Genomic DNA, 23,621 nt, shown 5'->3' with positions numbered 1-23,621 from the left:
GAAAAAGAGTGGTGGGAGATGGAGGCAGAGGCGTGGGGGTGAGAGAGATTCGTTTTACCCGCCAACTTGTTCAAAACGTTTTCCTCCATTCCCGGAATTATTTTCTCTCTCTATCTTCCTCTTTCTATCTCTACAACCACAAAACACAATGTAAACAAACACAAACCATAACATAAACACTAATCACTCCAAATCAACACCAACAACAATGGCAACTCTCTCTGAAACCTACGCATGTGCACCTTCCACCGAACGCGGCCGTGGCATTCTCATCTCCGGCGATCCCAAAACCAATAACATTCTCTATTGCACCTCACGATCCGTCATCATTCGTAATCTCGACAATCCATTACAAGTTTCCGTTTATGGCGAACATTCTTACCCTGTAACCGTCGCCCGTTATTCCCCTAACGGTGAATGGATCGCGTCCGCGGATGTCTCCGGTACCATCCGCATTTGGGGAACTCACAATGATTATGTTCTTAAGAATGAGTTTCGTGTTCTCTCTGGTCGGATCGATGATCTTCAATGGTCTGCTGATTGCCAGAGGATTGTTGCTTGTGGAGATGGAAAGGGAAAATCATTTGTTCGCGCCTTCATGTAACTATTCTCTCAATTTTTAATTATTTCATAGCAAATTCATTATGTCTTAGCTTGGTGGAGTGGGTTAGATTCTTAAAATTTTGAATTGAATAGTTGAGAATTGAGATCACATTATTTATTTGAGTAGAGAGGAAGATGTGAGAGTTGGGCCTAACTTGACTCTTAAGTACACCCCTTCGCGTCCAATACTATTGTGCTTGGTGCGCGGATATAAATGGCGGGTCCAATAAAAAGATTGATAGGTGGTGGTCCTGCGGATCATGGAGGAGACTCTGATACCATTCTAGAATTGAGTGTTGGACCTAACTCGACTCTACAAAACCGGCTTGTAAGGTGAGGATTTTCCTCACTTACAAATGTATATTCGGGTCATCTCACAACCAATGTAGGACTCTTAGTCGGTTGTTTGTCAAATAAGATTAAAAACTTGCTACATGTAATAAGGTTGTGTCCAAAGTTGAGATATCCTAAATAATCTGTATTGCTCATGTCACAAAGGAAATATGATGGGAATTAATTTGTTTGAATTCTCTTAATATACATTTTTGCAGTTATGGTTTAATTCATATAGTATATATGGACATCAAATCATAAGGCTTGAATTTAAATTAGCATATTGTCAGATTGATTCCTCTCATCTTAGAAGAATTTGGGTATGTGTGAATGTGCTTCCATCCTGTTTATTTAACCACCTGACCCCTTTTATATTTTTTAAAATATTTCGCATTTGAAGGTGGGATTCGGGTTCCACTGTTGGTGATTTTGATGGCCATTCGCGGCGGGTTCTAAGTTGTGCATTCAAACCAACAAGACCATTCCGCATTGTCACTTGTGGAGAAGATTTTTTGGCAAACTTTTATGAAGGTCCACCATTCAAGTTCAGTATGTCCATTAGGTAAGTCAAGTGTTATTATCTTCTGTAGCATACTTGTCTCTCTAATTAAGTAGTAGATAATTTCTTCAAATTATATATGAATTTGTCCTTTCTTTTTCATTTTTTAAATTTCTGTCAACTCTTTTAGGGGGTAGTGTATTATCATTTCCTGTGAAAGCATATCTGAAGCACACATTGAATACACAGCAAAGGAATGTGTGTCTTTTAATAGGGTATTTGCATATTTATATAATTTGACATGAGTTTTAAGTTTTAACATGGTCTGCATAAAGATAACTTCATTTTATTTTAGCCTTATGAGTCATGGCATTAACAATTCTTTACATATCTTCCCCAAAAAATTAAAATTTCTTAGATATGTGAATAGGGTCAAATTTTAGCACGAAATAAGCATTTTGGGTTGAGTAGGTTTTCATTTCCTTATTCAGGTTGTCATAGAAGACATTCTATATCTGCAGGGACCATACGAATTTCATCAATTGTGTTAGATATTCTCCAGATGGGAACAAATTTATTACAGTCAGCTCAGATAGAAAGGGTATTATATATGACGGAAAGACTGGGAATAAACTCGGAGAATTTTCTGAAGAGGATGGTCACAAGGGCAGCATATATGCTGTTAGTTGGAGTCCTGACAGTAAACAGGTGAACTTGAGGTTGTGTTTGAATGTTACTGTTTTATTATGTTGACTTGGATAAAATTTTATCTGTGTTTGAGAGAATTGCAGTATAAGATTGCTATGTGAAAACAATGTTGTACTGGTCTAGCATTGTCAAGAGCTTAATCACTGTATACACATAAGTACAAATATGCATATATATTATACATATATTATATGTGTACATATGCATGTATCTAAGAAGGAAAACATTTTGATTTTATTTGTGCTATTTTAGATGTTCAGGGCTGCTATTTTCATTCTAGTTTAAATTATGCGTAAGAACTTTACAGGTTCTTACTGTGTCTGCTGACAAGTCTGCAAAAGTATGGAATATTGATGAGAATGGTAGTGGAACAGTACATAAGACATTGACATATACTGAATCTGGTGGGGTGGAGGACATGCTCGTCGGTTGTCTTTGGCAGAATGACCATCTGCTTACTATCTCCCTTGGCGGAACGATTAATTTATACTCTGCTAAGGATCTAGATCAGAGCCCAAAGTCCTTATCTGGTCACATGAAGAATGTAACTGTTTTGAATCTACTCAACAAAAGTGATAAGATGCTTTTGTCCAGCAGCTATGATGGAGTGATCATTAGATGGATTCCAGGTATTGGTTACAGCGGTAAGTTTGACGGTAAACAATTTGGATTAATCAATTTATTAGAAGCTGCCGAAGAAGAAGTTGTTACTGCTGGATTTGACAACAAGGTAACTAACTAATAGATATGCATCATGACCCATCATTATCATCATATGGGATCTTTGATTTGCAAGCACAAAAAGTAATCTGTAGATACATTTTCTGTTCATCTGGTCTGTCATTGATTCCCATATCAAACACTGAAGTGAAGCTACACCTTTGTTGTCCCTTTGATTGCTTTATTATTTTTAGATAAATTCAAATATTTCTGGTTGCATTTAAATTACATCTCGTAGAAGCTAGGAAGTTTGTGCAAAGTCAAGTATGTTGATTCCAGTATTAGAGGTTGAGCTTACGTCCGGTGCGAATCTTGATCTAGGCCTCTGATTTTTGCAACTGTTATAGTAATCTTTAATGAAGATTTTGTTCTTGAAGATCTGTGAACCAATACGTTGCTAAATAGTGCATTTACTGTAGGGTTCAACTTGAATTTGATGAAATCTTTAATAACTATTACCAATTCATTGACTAGAGGACATGTTAACAAATATTCAAAAGCTAGCTATAAAGTAGAATAATAGTAGAGAACTTGATCTTTTTCTTCTAAAACTTAATCCATCGATGGAGCAGATTATCATTTGGCTGTCAGTTTTCATAAAAAGTGAATGAAAATAAAAGTTTGTTATTGAAAATTCTGATGTCTTTTGCCGTCAATTGATAGTATTTAAATTTATGCATATTAAATGCAGGTATACAGAGTTCCCCTTCATGGGGATAACTTTGGTCCTGCTGAGCATGTTGATGTTGGGAGCCAGCCTAAGCATGTGGCGCTTGCACTTAATTCCCCTCAATTTGCTCTTATTGCAATTGAATCCGGGGTTGTCTTACTTAACGGTGCAAAAATTGTGGCCACTGTAAACCTTGGCTTTGTTGTGACCGCATGTACTATTTCACCTGATGGCAGTGAAGCAATTGTAGGTGGACAGGATGGTAAGCTCCGTATTTATTCTATCTCAGGAGATACACTTACTGAACAGACTGTTCTTGAGAAGCACCGCGGTGCAATCAGCGCAATCAAATATTCTCCAGATGTTTCCATGTTTGCATCAGCTGATCTAAATCGCGAAGCTGTTGTGTGGAACTGTGCTTCTAGAGAGGTAACTTGGACCTGATACGACTGTTACATGAAGTTCAAATGTTTTGTGCCTGAATGATTTTGTCCTATACCAAATGTTGGTTTGATATGAGAAATACATGAGTTATTCTCTTCATGATTGTAGTATCATTGCTTTAACTGTCATGATGTATACTTGTTTTTCGTCGTAACCTACTGAAATTATGTGACTAAATAAATCTTTCAGGTGGTGCTTAATAACATGTTATTTCACACTGCACGTATAAACTGCATTTCTTGGTCACCTGATAGCAAACTGATAGCTACTGGTTCACTTGATACATGTGTCATTGTATATGAAATTGGAAAGCCAGCTGCAAGCCGCAGAACCATAAAAGGTGCTCATTTAGGTGGAGTCTATGGATTGACTTTTATTGGGCCAGAAACAGTGGTCAGTTCAGGAGAAGATAGTTGCATTCGTGTTTGGAATTTGATTGCAGAATAAACTAGCATCAGAACTTACCAATGCATGTTGCAGCAGTTTTGTGGTAAAAATTTATTGCTGTGCTGTGTATTATATATGATGATTATCTTCACTGTTTTGCAATGGTTATGCAGTGGGAAGAAAAGTTGAGATTGCAATAGTTTCTAGGTGTCTATTTTTGACAGATTTCTCCCTGAACTAGCAATTTTATTCTTTATTATCAAGCCCATTTTGATCTGCTGAGGTGGGGTATTCCTAGTTATTTATAATTGGTCTTTGTCTAAGCAAATTAGTTCCTTTATTTTGCCTATCAAAGCAATTTAATTAATTTAGTTTTAACAATTGAATCTTTTCCACCAAGGTGTTTTTTATTAGACTAATTTGATACACCCCATAACCTCTTTTCTATTAGTACATAAGTAAGGGGGAAAAATTGTCCAGACCCAGTATAAAAGAAAAGAGAGCAAGGAAAAAAAGGGTCTCCATTTCTATATAATAATGTGATGTTTTTTACTAAGATTTGACACTCCAGTAATCTCTCGCTTAAGTGAGATTATTGAGGTCCATCAATTCATCTAAAATATTCTCATTCAAGTGTAAATATTTTTTTCAACCACATACACTTGTATCGTCATTGTTTTCGCAAATGAATGAGACAACTTGTTTGGCCAATACCATTGTCAAGAATAGTTTCAGTAAAAGTATTTAGATACCTATCTATAGTCAATCATTCAACTCTAATGCAAATTAATTAACTTAGATCTCAAAAGGGACCTAAAATATCAAAGAAATCTCTGCATTAAATTAAGAACACATAATTTGAACACCGCATCTTCATTCAAATTCTTCTAAGTATTTATCTTTGGGAATGTATTTTGTTTTCTACTCCAGCACCTTGTACCTGTCATTGAATTTGCGCCCATAATCACACTTGTAGACACATATTGATTGATTATATTAGTTTTTGTCACGACGCATGAGTCATGTTTGTGGTCCATGGATAATGAATGGATTCTCCTAGTCATTGTTGTGGCCTGGCCATAGTGTTATGCTTTCTAGACAATCAATATAGGCCTCCCTATGCATTTCCTTTCCTTTATAAAAAAACAAACCAACCTTCAACCAAACTAAGTACTTTCTTTTCTAAGAAAATAAATCAATGGATCTACTCACCTCATCATAATGAAATTGCTTAGTCCTTTTTTCTCTACACACTCAGTCAGTGGGTGGTTCCAAGTACCTACAGAGGATTTCACATATAACTCCACGTATATATATTTTGTTGTTTCTAAAGTTTTAGACTTAAATATCACTTGACACCAAATTAATTAGTACTAGAATATAGTACTTCCAACTAACAGTCCACTTCAACTTTTTTTAAGTTCCTTTAATTAATCAATTACTAGTACTAATACATGCTACAAATAATGTTCAGTTGTAACCTCACTTTGGATAAGCGCACATACATCAAACACAGTGCATCGTGACAATTATTATTATAACTACTACTCCTATATGGCTATCAGCATCATGTGTCTATAATTACTAGCATTCTAGTTAGTAAATTAGTACTATATTATAAAATCATCATCATCACCAAAGAACATAAAATTCAAGTTTCAATGTGGTCCTGGACCTGGTTAGCACTGCATGCATCATTACACACGTGACATACGCGTGCTTTATCTACCTAACGTGCACAATACTCACACACACTTTGTCAACCACACTGTTCTGTTCCTACACGCACAGTGTCATCATGTTTGTGTACACAGAAAACAGTAACTTGTGTCATCTTGTCTACTTTCAATAACAATGTCCATATCCTATCTAAACACAAAATCCATTCATCATTGTTCCTTAAACTCCTCACTTAGCATGCAGCATGTACATTTACCACCCATAAACTTCAATTTAAAACCTCAATAGTTGCTACATATTAACCGTGTTTTATAGACGGAACCAAATCAAACAAAACAGTTCAACCAATTGAACATTGAACGTTACTTAGGCGATTTTAGTTTCACCAATACCGTTGAACCATGACTCGAAAGCATAATTGGTCCGATATCCAATTCAAAATTACTCGAAAGTCTAATTGGTTCGATATCCAATTCAAATTTTAAAACATTGCTAATTGCTAGTAATTGCTAATTGCTAAATTAGGATAACAATATAAGAAACAGAAGTCATAAAACAAAACACAACCAGAGACATTTTTTGAAAATAACATAAAAAAGCCAACATCATCTCAACTACTACACAGTACACACTAATGATATGATGATTCACATTCACAAACAAACACATCCACATCCATCCTAACACAAATCTGCCCCACCAAATTACAGTCAAACTACTATACTGACTAAGAAAATAGGACTTTAAGGTCAAACACAATCCCTTTTGCACTTTTTTTCCTCTCACTTTTTTAACTCTACAGTCACTATCATTACATTATTGAACAGCTGCTAGTAGTATTGTCATCACTGAACATGTGTGCTGCAGAGTTATCCTCCGTTGGGTAACTAGGATTTGCATAGGATGAGTAATTTGCAACTGGAGGAATGTAGTTATTGTAATTGTAGTAATAGCCAGTGTTAGGAGGAACATAAGGTGACCTGTGATACATCATCTGAGGCTGTTGCTGCTGCATAACATGCCTTGCCTGCTGCATGTTCATGTTCATCAATGAAGATGGATGGTTATTGAAACCATTCATGTTCATCATCATAGATGCTGGATATTGACCGGTAACAAAACCGCCATTTGGAATAGCAGCTGCAGAAGAACCTTGAATCATATTAGTATTATTGGTTTGAACAGGAAAACCTCCTAAACCATTGGAATTTCCACCTAGAATAGTAGTAGCATTACCAACACCATTGTTATTACCATTAAAACCAGCTAAATTCATCATAGCACCAATCTCACTAGCCCTTTTGGATTCTCCAAGATTGAGACTTTCATTACCAACTAAATGACCATTGTTCAACTTCATAGCTGCAATTGTTTTCTGATCAATACCATTAGCACTTTCCTTCATTCCTCCCATGTTCTGATTTGAGTTTCCTTTCTTACCACTATTTCCATTCACATTGCCAGCATTGTTCATCTTAGCTCCAATAGCTTTCTTCGCATTGTTTGCATCGGCTACACGCTGCCTCATCATTTGAAGTTGATTGGCTGCCTCCATGACATACCGTGTCTCTTGATCATCCTCTTCGTCGTCGTCACCGTATCCACCATAGTATTCACCGTCCTCTTCGGAACTAAAAGCAGGAAATTTCTGCTGGTTTTTGAAGGCCTCAAGTGCTTTGACAACTTGTTTTTGTCCTTTGTTCTTGTCATCTTTGACAATGTTGTTGTTCTTCTGCTTTTGATTCTGATTATTATTAGTTTTCTGAGACCATAACTCAGCATATTTGCCAGATCTTACTAGTTTCTTGATCAAAGTTGCAGCATCCACACAACCTGAAACTGTTACCTTCTGTTGTTCTGCATCTATTTGAACTTGGTAAACACCTATAGAACAAAAATAGGCCAAAAATATCATAAAACAAAACATAATCCCAAAATCTTCTAGGCAACAAAATAATGTGACATTTTTATGAATTTGTTCAAACTATGACAACTTTAAGAGAAAAACAAGAAGTTCTAAATACCAAATTTTTTACATGCTGAACTTTTCATTGAAGATTTAAAATTGAAGATTTAAAAGTAGCAATTTGTACTCTCTACTCAAATTAATTCATGATAGACAAAAAAGGTAAAGATTCCATTTTTATGATTCCCTTTAACTCACATAACTTATAAAAGGAACCCCTTTATTGTGAGTAAAATAAACAATGTTAGTACACTGAGTTTGATTATAGATTCTGAAATTATAATAAAAAATGTGCTATATTTAGGATAAGAATGAGTAAAGCGAGTAAAAGTTAAAACAAGATAGAAAATAGAGGACCTTCAATTCTCTGAAGGAGTTTCTTCACTTTCTGCTTACAACCATCACAGTGAATGTTCACTTTGAGAACACAAGTCTGTAAAAATGAAAAAACAAAGCAAACAACAAAAAAACAAAAACATAAAGATTCTAAAGGAAAAGACCAAAAAACCAACTTTGATGTTTTTATATGAAACTAAAACTAAAAGGGAGAAAAGGGGGTGTTAAAAGAAAGAACAGAAAGCATGTTTTTTTTATGAATAAGTTAATAATAAGGGGATGAGAAAGAGGTACCTGGATTTTAAGGAGCTTAAAGTCTTCTTCTTTAGTCATTTCTTCAATGCTGTTTGGAATGAAACAAAGTTACCTCTTTTCACTCTCTCTTTTTTTCTTTCTGTTTGTAACCAAAAGAATAAGGTTAAGCAAATGGTAAAACTAAAAAGGGTTGCATGTGAGTTTCTACAAGTTATAGTATACTACTAGTAGTATAGTATAGATAGATAGATTCTAGTTAGCTACTACTCTTTCTTCTTCTTCTTCACAACTCTCAACAAGTTCTCAAAAGAAAACAAAACAAAGGCACATGGGTTTTACAGAATAGAAATAAATATTAAAATGGTGTGGAAGAAGAGTAAGAAATAAGAATGCAAAAGGGAAGTGAAAAGGTTGAATGAAAGAACCAATAAAAAATGAAGGTAGAGAGAGAGAGAGAGAGAGTGATGGAAAAGTTAGAAGGAGAATTTTGAAAAATGAAAAGGTTAAAGAGAAAGTAAAGAGAGAGAGAGAGAGGAGAGAGAGAGATAAATGCAGGCAGGGTCTGAAATCTGAAGTGATGTGATTTAACGTTAAATAAATAAGTATACTGAGTGAGTGAGTGAGATGAGATGAAATGAAAAAAACAATAAAAGAACAACAGCGACTTGACATGCTGAATGCATACTCTGTGTACACTTTGTCACATCTCAACGTACTACTACTACCCTCTTGATATTTCAAACTAGGAGAGTATTTTTTTCTTTCTAAAATATGGTTTCATAATTTGGAGTATTTACCCGGAAAGATAATAAATCAGATGCATGTAAAACAAAAATTAATTATAGATTAGTTAATGGTATTGGTATTAAATGCAAATCTACTTATGAGTAGGAGTATGTTATTATTAATTGGTGGCAAATACCCACAAATAAATTAAGAAGGGGTAGATTAGGCATCGGCAATTAACTCTTGGTTTTCGAGAAAATAAGATCTGAATTTAGAGTTTAATTGAGATAAGTAAAATTTGGCAAATAAAATTGTTCTTATTAAGAATCAAACTCGATATATCCTAAAAAAATATGAAAATGATAAAATGTACACGTAAAATAGGGGTTTGAATCCTCTCCAATTTTATCTCAGGTTTTCTCTCCTTTTTTTTTATCCAAGGGTTGGTAAATTACAAAGAATAAAAAGAGAAAACCAACTCTTAAATTAAGAAAAATGAGAGAAAATATGAGAGAAAATTGAAGATGATCAAAATCCATAAAAGAGTTGAGAGGTTTGTTATTTAAACATCAAATTTGAGACACAAAATTGACATCTACCCTCTTTCCACTTCTCCCCGGTAACTACCTTTCTCATATGAGTACAGTACTTATCAAATAAATGTGTTTAAATAACATTTTTTAACGGTTAAATATAAAATATACTAGATAGGAAAATCTTTAATAATGGTTCGCGTGCTATTAAAAAATGGTCATGCTAAAATGTAGCAATTAGAATATGTCTTGAATAACACAATGTTTAACTTCTAAAAAAATAAAATGCACAATTTTCGAAACAGCCTAGCAGTCAAGTTTTCTATAATTTTATTCATAGTTGATGTGCTAGCATTTTGATGTACAAAGAAAACAAAAAGAAGTTATATCATATTGTATAATGGACCTATTCTCAACATATCGTGCCTCAAAACATTTGAAAAATTATCTTTAAGCCTCTCAATATGCTTTAAGCCCCTTAGCCCCCCAAATTTCCAAAGCAAGTTAAGGGGCCTTAAATCATACTATTAAGGAGACTTAAATAAGGGAGAATAAACATATCTAGTCTAACTCTGATTTTAAATGTAAAAAAATATAATTGAACACCGTTTTTCTGGTCCTAGCCTATACAAGTGCATTTTGGAAGATACTGTCCCAAACTCAGCGATTTTGACAGTTATCTTTCAAAGCATTTCAAACTCAAAACATAACTGCACACTACTTTACTTGTTTTTCACTACATTGATACCATTCGAACCATAGGATCCGAAATTAATCGAGTTTAGGAGTTATCTTCCGAAAGGTTTTGAGGGCAAAATTTGATTTTTTGTGGGCCTGACAGCAATGCGGGAGGCTAGAAGAGCAATTTTCAAAAGAAATAAGCCCACAATCTTCCAAGTCCAAATCTCACGCGGGCAAAAAAATAAATTAAGTAGAATAAAAAAAAAATTGGTCTTTCTTAATCGTTCTTCTCCTTCACTTCGACCGACGGCGAAGACCCCTCTCTGCTTACCGCACCTCCGCAAACCGCCGGTGAAGGCGCCAGTGCCGACTGCGTATCCCACCACCGGAGACGGTACACCACCCAAGGTATTCATTCAAAATCAATTTTAGCCATAATCAATTTTACATAATCGATTAATTAAAAATCAATTTTTTGTCATCCCAGAACGAAACACACACTTCAATTGTTATGATATATCTTTATGCAGGTATTGGTTAGGTCTTGTAATCTAGAAAATGCTTTCTGGTGTGAAATTCATTCCTCGTGACCAGGTTTGTATATTTCACAGTGTCACTGTTGTTACTCACTCCTATTTTTAGGTTTGATTTTGTTATTTACACACACACATTACTGCATTGTGCTAGGTGCAAGATGATAACTTGGATTCTGTTTCCAAAGATAGAAAAAAATCAGATAGTAGAAGGAAAAAGGATAAAAGGAAAGGGAAGAGCTCTAGGAATATATCTTCTGATGAGGATGAGCTTGATAAGATAAAAAAAGGATCTAGAAAGAAGAAATGGTATTCGTCCGATGAAAGTTCTTCGTCTTATACAACTGAAAGTGAAAGTGACCGGGATGATAAGAAAGGGAGAAGGAAAGGGAAGAAGAAAAAGGGTGATGGTTCGTCGGATTATTCCGGTGAAAGGTCAAAACGAAAGACGAGGTCAAGGAGTGGTAAAAAGGAATATACATCGGAGGAAGGTTCATCTTCTTCAGATGGTAGTGATGGTTCTTTGGGTCGCCAAGGGAAGCATCGAAAGTCACGTACAAAAGATGGGAGTAGAGAGAATAAGATCAAAGGTGAAGCTACTGACATGGCAGCCAATTCTACAAGTGAGAAGGATATTGCAAGAAAAGAAATGGGATTGGATTGGATGCTTCGGTCTGAAAGTAAGAGGCCTACAGTTTCAGAAACAAAGGAGATATTGCCAGAGGAAGTTCCAGTTGAGGAGGTATTCATTAGTCTTAAATTCCGTTTCCCCTCAGATGTTCAAATATCTGTTTTTCTTTAAGTTTTTGTATGCATTCTCTCTTTATTTTACCAATCTATGCATGTGTCGTTTTCATGCTATTTCTTACAACATACTGTATGAAAAAAGATAGATAAGAAGGGAAAGTAAAAAATTTCAAGGAAAGAAAGCAAAGAAACTTGTTTCTTTTACTCGTATGGTTCGCTCATCATCATTAAATTAGAGTATATGGAATGCAAGGTACACAAATATTAGCTTTGACGTGAAAATTGTAGAGTATACCATGGAATAAGTATTGGAATTTAAGTTATGTAGATACATCATACAAAATAACCGTGGGATAAAAGATGTAAACCATATGATCCAAGTAGCGTGGATGAACTAAAGTAGTACTTTAGGTGTGATTTGTGATCGAAAATACCACTCAATATTAAAGGAAAATTGTATTGCAGTATAATACCTGTAACACTATACAGAGCTTAATGTTAGGCATTAAAGAGTCGACAAGAAAGTAAGGTCATTGCAAATGTTAGAATGTTCCAATGAATGTGTTGTTATACAAGACGATGTAGATTGTGAATAAAAGCATCACATATGAAGTTTGCGAAGCCCCTTATTGTAGCAAAGTTAGTAATTTTCCATCATAGATGATTTGGACATGTGTTCGGAAAGACATGGAGAAGCAATATTAGGAGGATAGTCCATATGAGAGAATAGTCCAACTAGTTAGAGGAAAGCAAGACTTTTAATAACAATTGGCCAAATCATTAAGTGAGATTTAGATTAATTTGGAACTTGATTCAGGACCGGAAATTATGATGTTGTTTGATTCATGCAGCCAATGCCACCTATTTAGAAAAGGCTTTGGTTGTTGTTGTATTGTCACCTGGTGCTGTAAAGCTTTTGCCATGGTGGGGTGTATGGGTGGGTTAGACCTGATGCAGATAATATATATTGTATATAGTTTCCCCTTCTATATCTAATATCTTCAAGAGGTTAATTCGATCGGTCAAACTTGTAACTCCCTTCCGTTGTATTATCATCACTCACCGTAATGTTTTTTGAACGATAAACAAATAAGAAATAATAACTAGTAAATGGAAAAATTTCAAATATGCTTATCCAAAAACAGAAAAAGGTATCGGGTTCAAATAGTTGGCCTTGGTGAGCATTAGCCTTCTGAAGATTGATTTGAGTCTTTGTCCATCTTTTGCATGAGAGCAGTTTATGTTCATTTGTCTAATATTTATGCGAGGAATATCATTAATATTTATCATGCTCATGCATCTTTGCATGTTGTTGTTTGAGTGACTAATGTGTAAACCACATTCCATGTTGATGCTCGAACAGGTGAAGTGTATGTTCATTTAGGGTCTATCTTAAACGCATTCGTTTTTTTCCAGCTTGTTTTGATCTTTTAATCTCATGGCCAATATAACATGTTAAAAAGACTAAATAATTTTTCACTCTTTCAGTCAAAGAAGGCAAATCCTAGGGAATTGAATCCTTATCTAAAGGACGATGGAAGTGGTTACCCCGAAGAAATTGACGAAGTTAAGGTTGGTGCAAGCCAACTTCTATCGTCTTCCGTTGTTGGGGATGGAGGAGCAAGTTGGAGACTTAAAGCTTTAAAGCGCGCACAAGAGCAAGCAGCTCGGGAAGGACGAAGCTTTCAAGAGGTTTTATGCCCTTGCTTTTCATATATTCTTTATTTCTATTTTTGTAATAGATTTTCTGTCCATCCTGTAAAAAATTCTTATTATTCTGTTGGGACAATAGATATTTGCTTGAAAGAATAGAAGGAAGTGAAACAAATTATTTTTTTTGTAAGTAAGATTAGCGTAGTTATGTTTGGGGAATGTTTAAGGGTAGAGGGACGGCTATTATGAATCGTTAGCATTTGAGAACTGAGCATTTGCTATGTTGTAGAATGGCGAAACCTTTGTAAGGAGATTTGTCTCCTCCTGTTCATGATATTTCGCTCCCCAATAACAGATTCATTCTCGTTCTTTCTATTTACCAGTCTATTCTTTAATTAAGGTTTGATGGTTCTTAACATATTCACTATATGGTATATACAGGTTGTGGGAGAAAGGTGGGGTTCTCTTGGTGAGTTGACTGCATCTGTTGCATCAAAAGCAGCTGCCCCAGCTCGGGCTCATCTACGTGCTATAAAAAGTAGACAGAGAGGGGTAACTGAAGAAAATTCACCAGATTATGATAAGCCTATCCAAAGGGATTCTAAAAGGGTAACTTTGAGAACAGATAGAAAACAATTGTATCTTGTTTTATAGATGGATTATATTTTCAATAAATTATTATGGATGTTAATCTCATTTATGAAGCATATTCCATTTTACTTCACTGAAGTTTGCTAATGAAACTCTTGCAGGACTACATAAGAAATGCTTCTCATCGGCACCATGAAATGAAAGCACCTAAAGTGCAAGATTCATTGTCTTGGAGAAAGCGCAAAAACCAGTTTGTTGGAGCTGAGGGTGCTGAGATCATCGCTGCAGCAGCATCTAGCTTAAATAAATTTGCTAACGACGGAAGCTTTATGCGTGAGTTAGTCAGTAGGGAGAGTGGTAACTCTGATGGTTCTGTTTTGGAAAGTTTTGAAGCGGAAAAGGTTTTTTCAGATGTAAACACACCAGGCGAAACAAATACAGTTGTACAGAATAAGATGAGTGCAAACCAGTTGGCAGCTAAGGCTATGCAACTTCGTTTGAAAGGAAAGAATGAAGAAGCTGATAAACTAATGGTAAGGCCATAGGATGGGAGAGTATGCATTCTTCTCCAGGCTCTGTTTGTCTCTTAGTATACTGTCTAAAAAACATATCCTTCTAGTTTAATGATTGTTTTGATTAAGTTGCGCGCTTTCCATTATTGTTCTGGTGGGCAGGAAGAAGCAAAGGTTTTAAACACAATACAAGGAAATCAAGATCATGCAATTAGATCAAAAACGGAGGAAAGTTCTAAAAGGTATTTTTCTATCTTGGAATTCTGTCTGTTTTTTGTTCTCCTTAATCCCATACACATCTGTTTCATGTATTTCGGATGCGAACACATTGTGGATAAGATGGATTTCTTGTATTGCAAAAAAAAATAGTGTCACTTATTGTCTTTGTCTTTTTGTTTATATTTCTTTGTTCATAAACATGTTTGGTGTGTTGCATCAATAGTATTGATTTCTAAAACTTTATGCATAAAATTTCACCTTTCTTATCATTTCAACGGTGACATTTTACTTTATTCAAGGTATGCTATGCAGAGGATATCTGCTGAGCAGAAGAAAGGAGAGGATGATGCTGATATGCATCTTGCTCGCAATATAATGCAGAACAAGCAGTTTAAAGTTTCTACTCGGGCAGACGATGAATATGACTTTGAAGATGGTCCAAGCAGAAAGAGTAGAAAGAAACAAGGGGGTGAAGACCCTAAGAATATCCAAAAAAAGACAAATGCAAATCGATTCTTGACCCAGAAAGAACGTTGCCTCTTTTGTCTAGAGAATCCAAATCGGCCTATGCATCTTGTGGTGTCTATTGCAAATTTCACATATCTTATGTTGCCACAGCGGCAGCCCTTGGTACCCGGTCATTGCTGTATTCTACCCATTCACGTGAGTTTAATTTCTACTACTATTAGTGTTTCTGTAAGAGTTGAAGTCACTTGAAAAAAATCATGAGCTTGTTTTTATTGAACACAATCCCTGCAATTTAAGTAGGTAATAGTAACGAGGACTTAAATGAATTTGATGCCTTATTGAAATCGGCTAAATTACATGGTGACTTGTAATATTATTGCATGTTTGGAAGTAACCTTATCTTGTTTGTCTTATTCTTAATATGACAGCATGAATCAGCTACGAGAACCGTGGAGGATAATGTGTGGGTAGAAATTAGAAATTTCAAAAAATGTCTTATTATGATGTTTGCAAAGCAAGATAAGGAAGCGGTGTTTCTTGAAACTGTGATGGGATTGGCTCAGCAACGGCGCCATTGTATGATTGAGTGCATTCCCTTACCCAAAGATATTGCTAAAGAGGCTCCTTTATACTTTAAAAAGGTCAGATGTCAAACATTGTTATATTCTGTATTGCTCATCTCTGTCTCTCTTTTCCAGAATCAGTGCTTTTCATTTATGCATTCTTGAAATGAGCTATTCATCTATTAGGCTGCACATAGCGGCATCACTACGTTGTGTTCTAAAAGCCAGCATGAAAACATTATTAATGTTCCTTTCTTAGTTTCTTGAGCCATTGCTGGAGTATCATACCATTCTACATGGTAATATCAAATACTTATGGAAAGATGGTTTAAGGCACCAAACTTTGCAAGAAGTCTTATCTTTAGAAACACACATACAGTAATGTTTAGGCTTGGAAATAGTGATCCTTGTGAATAATAACAGATTAAAAGCAATCTGAAGTCTCTCTACTCTGTAGTGATAGTCTCATAAGTTAGCTAACATCTTCCTCAATGCTCTCACTCTCACTTTCTTTTCTATTCTAGTTCCTATAATGCTTCTATTATAAGGTCCATTTTTTTATTTGTTTTATCCTAGCTGCTACTAGTATATCAGAAGTTACACTTGACATGTTATAATTACCAGTTTTTTTTAAAGTAACTTGTAAAAAGGGTCATGCTAAAGAGTGCCCCCGGGGAAATGATTAAAGAAACCAAAATGGAAATAAAAGCAAAAGTTTTAAGTAGAAAAGATTCTTTTTTAAAAGTTCAAGGCATTGAATGCACTACCATTTTTCAAAATTATACTACCATTTTTATTTCCTTAACCATTGCCCCTGGGGCACTGTTTAACATTTCCCTTGTAAAAATGGTTTTACTATGGTTAAAACTATCTAGTCTGCTTCATGGGATGCCCTTCATTGATGAACTATCAAATATATAGTGCAAACTGCAAATAGAAACTTGGACCATGCACTCATGTAAATTATTATTTACATTTGTTTCCTTATGTGTCGTCATTTTTTGGGGGGGTTCTTTGGTTTTAAACTACCCAGTCATGTATCATCATATTTAGAGAAAGATGACATTAATTCTCATTCATAGGGATATTCAAATGAGCTAACTTTGAGACGGTGAGTCATAAATTTGACACTGAAAAGGTGAAGCTTACCTGTTTCATTGCTCTGTAATTAACTATACAGTCCAAACTGCTGCTGCTGCTGCTTCATTTTTTGTTTCCATGGAGTACAGTACTCCTGACTCATTGCAAGAGGTCGTCTTATTTGAGATTTGATGGAACCTAAAACTGCAGCTGTCATGTTTAGATATGGACAGTTGAACCTTAAACCTGACACATCCATCCCACCCGCCACCCAAAAAAAATAAACTAGAAGATAAGTCGAGGACAGGGATGATGGTGATAGTACTTGCTAGGAATTCATAATTCATGTGGCAAATTGCTAGTTTGACATGCTACCCATGTTGAGTTTTTTTTACTTTCCCGAGCTTTTAAACTGGTTCAGTTTGATTAGTTACGGTTAAATTAGTTGCATTTAGTGAACAATTAACCATTTGTTTATAAAACTGCATTAGTTTCTACCAGTTTAAATGATTTCATTTTTATTTTTGGGTGTAAAACTTTATATGTTATTGAGTGCGCCATATTAAAATTTAAAAGCAAACCTACAGAATCTGAACAGGGTTGTTAAAAAGACGTTTCTATTTTATGATCCATTTACCTAGTTTTCACTTGAGATCATTGTTATTCAGGCACTTTTGGTGAAAAAAAAAGGTTGTAACTCATGATTTGTTGTTGACCGCACTTTTCATTCGATCCATTATTCCATTTCTGTTTTGTTTCTGTTGTGTTTCGAATCATAAACTCACTGCCTGAGTCTAAATTGACTTCAATCACAGGCAATTGATGAAGCAGAAGATGAGTGGAGCCAGCACAATGCTAAAAGACTCATTGATACAAGTGAAAAAGGGTTGCGCAACTCCATTCCCAAGGACTTCCCATATTTTCATGTAGAATTTGGTCTAAACAAAGGTTTTGTCCATGTTATCGATGATGAAAAGCAGTTTAAGAGTAATCTTGGCTTGAATGTCATTAGAGGCATGCTGCATTTGGCTGAGGAAGACATGTATAGACGTCAAAGGTACGAGGCAGTGGAGGTGCAAAAGCAAGCTGTTTCCAGTTTCTCCAAAGATTGGGGACATTTTGACTGGACAAAGCAGCTACATGAAACATAACAACACATTATACAGATTTGGCTACATTGACATCTTACGAATTATCCTTTTTCCAATAGAAACAAATCATTGTAACTGATCGCCAAGAGATAGCAGTTTCTCCACATGTAATGTAAGGTAGTGATATAACCTGTTCATGCTCGGGCTTTATGAAAATGAGGAAATATCCAAAATCAGTAAGCTCTCGTATTAAAAAGTTCTAATGCTATAAGCATTTCATATAAGCTGTTTATACAAATGGACCCATAGTCTATTTATTTGTGCTCAAAATTTGGAAATAATATTAAAAAATTATTCCACAATTCAACTTATATATATATTCAACAAAAACTTATATATATTCATCAAACTGCATATACTATTTTGAGTTATTTATTTGATCATGATTCACATAAATGTTTTAGAGTAATGCTAGCGTCACTCGTTTGGACACTCTCTTTCAAACACACGCTCAAGTATAACGCCACGTTACCCCTTTTTTCTAATGACCAACCTATTAACCGGTTCAATGAGTAAATCCAATTTTTTTTTTTTTTTGTTATTCAGTTCTATACTACCCATTCAATCTACCTGCATAACATCAAACCCATCAATATCCTCCGCCGGCTTCTAGCTACTGCTTGTCTCTTTCCCTCCCTCTTATTTTGACACTTTTATTTTACAACAACTACATCTACCATAGTTTGTGGATTGTGAGAAGAAATTTTTCTCTCTCTAAAAATAGTCACTTCTCTCAAGCCTTTGGATTTCCCCAATGAACACCCATTTAACAATTGGAGACGAGATCTGATTCCTCCTCTGTAAGTTTGTGGATTGTGTTTTGTTTGGTCCGACAACCCATCACCTTCGTCGCCATCTTTTGCATAATGTTTTCCAACTATCATCTCACTACATGAAAAATCAGATTCCAAAGGTAAGCCATTTAATGAGTACAAGGATTATTGATGAACGATGAGATGGTTTGGGGAGATGATGATTTAATTACCTGCACGACAGTACCATCGTTTCAGAGAGAGATTTTGGCGTTTCAATTGTTGAACCAGTTTATTCAGGTTGCCGGTTACTCTCTTTAATTAAAAGAGTGACGTGGCATAGTATTAGAGGGTGTGTTTGAATGCGTGTGTTAAAACGAGTGACCATAGCATTGCTCAATGTTTTAACTTGTCTATTTGCTCATGATTTTTACTTAAAACTGGTTTAGAGACCTGTGTGAATCCATTGACTTTTATTGATATTTAAGTTTATAATTATATTAAGTTAAAAAATTTATTTAGAATAAAATAATTCAAATATTGTTAAAATATAAGGGCCCGATTGGTTCGAGTTAGATGAAGGGGGGGAGGGGAAAGGAGAGGAGGGTAATCTTGACAAAAAAAATATCTTTTTTTATTAAATCATTTAAAAAAAAAAGCATTTTTTTAACCAATCAAATCTCTCTAATAATTGAGATTTTTTGTTTTTTTTTTTAATTTTTTTTTTCAAGAATAAAAAATATTTTTTTTTTGAAAAAAGAATATACCTCTCACCTCTCCTCCCCTCTATCTACCTCGAACCAATCGGACCCTAAGTGAAATTATTATTTTTTTGAAGGAGTGAAATTATTATTTTCTTTCTTGTAAAAGTTATTAAATAAAAAAATTTATTTATTTTAATAATTAGATCAATAAATTTGTTTTAGTAAAACTTTTGTCCCGTGTATATTTATTTTTTTGGTATAAATTTCGTGTATATTTTTAAATAAATTATAATTAATTTGTTCTATTTGAAATAGGTTAAATCCAAAAAAAGTTTTTTTGATAGAATCCTAATTTATTTATTTTGGTGAATCGGATCCTAACCTTCTTCCTTTTTTTATTGATAAAATAAAATAATCAAATCCTATTATTAAAATTAAAATAAAATAGTCAAATCCTATTATCAAAATAAAATAATCAAATCCTAATTTTTTTCTTTCTTACTCACAAGTCACAGCGGAATCCTAATCTATCTATATAACACCACAAAACAATAAATTTAGTCCAAAAATCCACTTGGATTGGTGCATTGGTATTGGTTTGAGACCTGTTTTTCTTGACCACTTGGGTTAGTGCATTGGTATTGGTTTGGGACATATTTCTCCTGAGGTCTGAGGTTCGATTCTATCTGGGTGATAATTTGGGTGGATTAATTTAACTTCTTAAAAAAAAAAAAATTAGTCCAAAAAAAACAAACAATCCAGTTTCCTCAAAAACACAAACTTGGCTTTCCTTCCTCTGTAGTTTCAGAATTAGGATTCAAGAAAACTCTTAATCGCTGTGCAAATCAATGGCCTCCAACACCAATGGTACGCTGCCAAAGGAACATCAAATCACACTTCCTTGTCAACTTGAGACCACTGTTAGTACTTTATTTCATTTATGAAAAAATTGATTATAGTTAAAAGTAAGTTGAATGTAAAATAATTTATTTATATGTAAATGCATTTATGTAAAAGTATGGATGAATCCAAAAACTTTGACTAGTAAGTTGATGATCATTTTCTTTAGAACTTTTAAGTGTAGTGAGGTCAAGATCATGTATAACAACACATCTATACAAAAATACATTAACCAATATTGAACAATTTTTATTATTATTGTCATTAAAAATAAATAAAAAAATCAAAAATCATATCATTGTACATAGAAAATATATATATATTCACACTAACTCAGAGTGCTCAACACTCCCAACATATTTCATTTTCTAAGAAGTGTTGCAATTTTGTTTCATTTTAAAAAACTATCAAAAACATACTATGGTTGTTGACAAAATTCATGAGAAAAATTGTCTGAATTTGTGGTGAGAATACCGTATTATATTTTTTTTTTTTTATATGGAAGAGGGCCTAAGCCCAAAAAAAAAAAATTACACCACAATTAATCTAGGGGACGAGAAATTCCTACAATCAGCAGCAAGTAAGTTCCTCATGTGACTTGGACATTCTTCAAAGAAAATAATCTCATTGCTTAAAGAGCATCCTAAATTTGCCATTGCATCCGCACACATATTAGTCTCTCTATAAGAGTGTTTTATTTTAACATCACAATCAAGCTCCAATAGTCTTCCAATGCTCTTAACCAATGATACTCCCATAGCACTAGTGGTTGTGCCATCATTAATAACTTTAACCACGGATGTAGAATCAACATCAAGCTCCACATATCTATATCCCATTCTCCAAGCGAGATTCAATCCTTCCAAAACACCCCAAAGCTCCGCCGTAAAAGCACTACAACTACCGTATTATTTTAAGTGGAGGTAAAAACTAATTTTTCCCCCGTGTGAAGAGAAAGACGATGACGGTTGGAGCATTCGATAATTCCGTCCACCAGACTGGTGGTGTAATTGAACTTGACATTGGATCTGTGCCTCAAGACTCTGCCACTTTTCTGATCGATCTGGTACACCCGCCAATACTACTTATTAGTAAAGCGGAGGTAAGAGGCTTCTTACACCTTTGCTTTATTCCCTCGTGTTCCAACACTTATTCGTATCTAATAGCTTCCTTCGAGCCTTGTTCGATCGAGATTCAACTACCTCTTTTCGGTTCAGTTAGCGGCTTCGCTTCATCTCTATCTTGATCTTCGACAAATGATTCAGATTCTGCGGATGAAAAGGCCCTCTGGTTCTGGAGAAACAGGACATGTTGCTTTGTGAGAAAGGACGGGTGATGCTCAACAATATCTCGAAGTGCTGGATCTTCACCTCCAGGAGTCGGAACCAAATTCACCCTCCTTATCTATCTTTTTAGTGAAATATCGAACCTTTACTATAAGGATAGTAAATATAGTCAAGGATATCTGTTGTGAATTCGATTAAATCACACCAATAATCTTGATGTGTGGAGCAATTACAAGTAAGCAATCAAATTAAGTGAACGACAATAATAATAACAATCAAAAGATAAACGGCGAGAAAAGAAAAGAACACAATCAAATTGTTTACCTAGTTCAATCAATGTGACCTACTCTGGGGGAGAGAGCAACTCTCCGATCCACTATCAAATGATGTTCTTGATTACAATGAAATCTCACAATAGAGTTACAAGAATTAGCCTTGATCCTAATTCTACCCTAAGCCCGAATTTCTTCCCGTGACCAAGAAATTCAATATGAAAGTGTTTCCCACGATGATAGAATGATTCCCCAACCCTAGAGTCTTCCCAAAATGATCTCTTTTAACCCTAGCCTTGTTGTTGGCCTTTGAAACCCTAAAATCCCGTCTTTTGATGTCAGAAAACACATTCCATATATATAGACTCGCGCTCATAGATCCATGAGGGTGAAAGCAGACACTCATAGATCCATGAGGGTCTCCACTGAAGCATTTTACCAGATTTTTTTCTTCATTTACAAGGCAATTCCCAACAATATCCTCAGCACCTTACAAAATAAAAACTCTCCATAGTCAAGCTCAGACCTAAGGCAATTCAAGGGAGCGGAGCTAGCATTCACACTGGATTCCCTTCTTTCAAGTGCCAAGGGAGAGGCATAATCTATAGGGAGGGCCGAAAGAGACGTTCTTCTAGCAAATATAGTTGATTAATATATTATTATTTTAACTATATTTTCATTTAGATGATATTGATAATTGTCCAGGTCATAATATCTTTTCACTATAAGAACTAACATCTTTGATTAATTCCACATCACTTGTCAGATGCTATTGGAAGTCGAGAAAATTTGAACTAACATCTTGATAGTTGCATTCGACCTTAACTCCTTGAGCGATTTTGACCACAAATACGAGGAAAACAAGTGATGTGGATTGATTTCGAGTTTGAGGGTTTTGGAGAATTTGGAGAAAAATAAAATAAAATTTTTCTATATATATAGAGAGAGAGATGTAATTTGGGCTTTGGCCCAGAACATTAGCAAAAAAAAAAAAAAGTAGCCGTCCAAATATATACATGGCTGCGTCTAATATAATCTTTATCTTTATCTTTATCTTTATATACTAAAGGATATGTTGTTTTGCAAACCCTAATTCATGGATCATTTGTAACCCTAATCCATTGTCCAATGATTACTTTACATCTTTGTGTATTAGCCAATAAAATATTGACACCTTTAGGTTTACATTCATTCTAGGTTTACATTCATTCAAGTGACTTGCACATGGTTGAAAATTATTTGGTCTGATACTACTTTCTTTTCAAGTGACTTGCACATGGTTTCAATTATTTGATCTGCATCAATTCTACTGGACCTATGCTTGCACCAATTAGAGAGGAAAATTGCTTTTTAGGCCCTCCTATTTACTTCGAAACCCCTCAAAAATCTCAAAATGCCCTTAAATTTATGTCTCAGTTCAGTTTGGATTTTACAACCCGAATTCAATTTTGATTCGTATTGTAGGAACCGAAATAGCATCTTCCTGCTAACTAGTTAATGGCTTTCATCTTCCTATCACACTTTTCCTTTTCATTCACTTTCAAGAAATAGCTTGTTGCTTCCATTTCCATTTTCTCCACCTTTTCCCTTTCATTTTCATTTTGCTTCCTGAAACATCTCATTTTGCTTCCTGAAACAGATCCCTTTCA

General features: G+C 34.8%; 3 protein-coding genes across 3 annotated transcripts; 2 read left to right on the top strand and 1 right to left on the bottom strand.

Annotated features, from left to right (window-relative positions):
• LOC123902759 (actin-interacting protein 1-2-like) lies at nt 1-4,646 on the top strand. The gene is made up of 6 exons (XM_045952544.1): nt 1-600; nt 1,337-1,498; nt 1,957-2,143; nt 2,451-2,873; nt 3,555-3,962; nt 4,167-4,646. Exons 1-6 carry the CDS (start codon nt 209-211, stop codon nt 4,422-4,424), a joined length of 1,830 nt encoding a protein of 609 aa, XP_045808500.1. The 5' UTR covers nt 1-208; the 3' UTR covers nt 4,425-4,646.
• Nucleotides 4,647-6,595: 1,949 nt separating this feature from the next.
• On the bottom strand, nt 6,596-9,400 carry LOC123902758 (heavy metal-associated isoprenylated plant protein 37). The gene is made up of 3 exons (XM_045952542.1): nt 8,641-9,400; nt 8,368-8,443; nt 6,596-7,928 (listed from the first exon to the last, which is right to left on the bottom strand). Exons 1-3 carry the CDS (start codon nt 8,677-8,679, stop codon nt 6,856-6,858), a joined length of 1,188 nt encoding a protein of 395 aa, XP_045808498.1. The 5' UTR covers nt 8,680-9,400; the 3' UTR covers nt 6,596-6,855.
• Nucleotides 9,401-10,752: 1,352 nt separating this feature from the next.
• LOC123902750 (CWF19-like protein 2) lies at nt 10,753-18,360 on the top strand. The gene is made up of 10 exons (XM_045952536.1): nt 10,753-10,949; nt 11,072-11,135; nt 11,229-11,816; nt 13,310-13,513; nt 13,916-14,083; nt 14,227-14,598; nt 14,740-14,819; nt 15,096-15,459; nt 15,693-15,905; nt 17,723-18,360. The coding sequence occupies exons 2-10, from the start codon at nt 11,100-11,102 to the stop codon at nt 18,056-18,058; spliced, it is 2,361 nt and encodes a 786-aa protein (XP_045808492.1). The 5' UTR covers nt 10,753-10,949; nt 11,072-11,099; the 3' UTR covers nt 18,059-18,360.
• Nucleotides 18,361-23,621: the final 5,261 nt, after the last annotated feature.

Source organism: Trifolium pratense, linkage group LG1 (genome assembly GCF_020283565.1).
Source record: "Trifolium pratense cultivar HEN17-A07 linkage group LG1, ARS_RC_1.1, whole genome shotgun sequence".
NCBI lineage: Eukaryota > Viridiplantae > Streptophyta > Magnoliopsida > Fabales > Fabaceae > Trifolium > Trifolium pratense.
This window is presented reverse-complemented; position numbering and strand designations above follow the sequence as displayed.

Bases quoted from the DNA above. Each gene is read 5' to 3' on its own strand.
- LOC123902759 (XM_045952544.1), top strand. From the start codon at position 209: ATGGCAACTCTCTCTGAAACCTACGCATGTGCACCTTCCACCGAACGC. The intron at 601-1,336 runs GTAACTATTCTC...TCGCATTTGAAG, and splicing joins TCATTTGTTCGCGCCTTCAT to GTGGGATTCGGGTTCCACTG. The intron at 3,963-4,166 runs GTAACTTGGACC...TAAATCTTTCAG, and splicing joins GGAACTGTGCTTCTAGAGAG to GTGGTGCTTAATAACATGTT.
- LOC123902758 (XM_045952542.1), bottom strand. From the start codon at position 8,679: ATGACTAAAGAAGAAGACTTTAAGCTCCTTAAAATCCAG. The intron at 8,444-8,640 runs GTACCTCTTTCT...TCATTTTTACAG, and splicing joins TTAAGCTCCTTAAAATCCAG to ACTTGTGTTCTCAAAGTGAA. The intron at 7,929-8,367 runs GTCCTCTATTTT...TTTGTTCTATAG, and splicing joins ACTCCTTCAGAGAATTGAAG to GTGTTTACCAAGTTCAAATA.
- LOC123902750 (XM_045952536.1), top strand. From the start codon at position 11,100: ATGCTTTCTGGTGTGAAATTCATTCCTCGTGACCAG. The intron at 14,599-14,739 runs GTAAGGCCATAG...TCTGGTGGGCAG, and splicing joins AAGAAGCTGATAAACTAATG to GAAGAAGCAAAGGTTTTAAA. The intron at 15,460-15,692 runs GTGAGTTTAATT...TTAATATGACAG, and splicing joins GCTGTATTCTACCCATTCAC to CATGAATCAGCTACGAGAAC.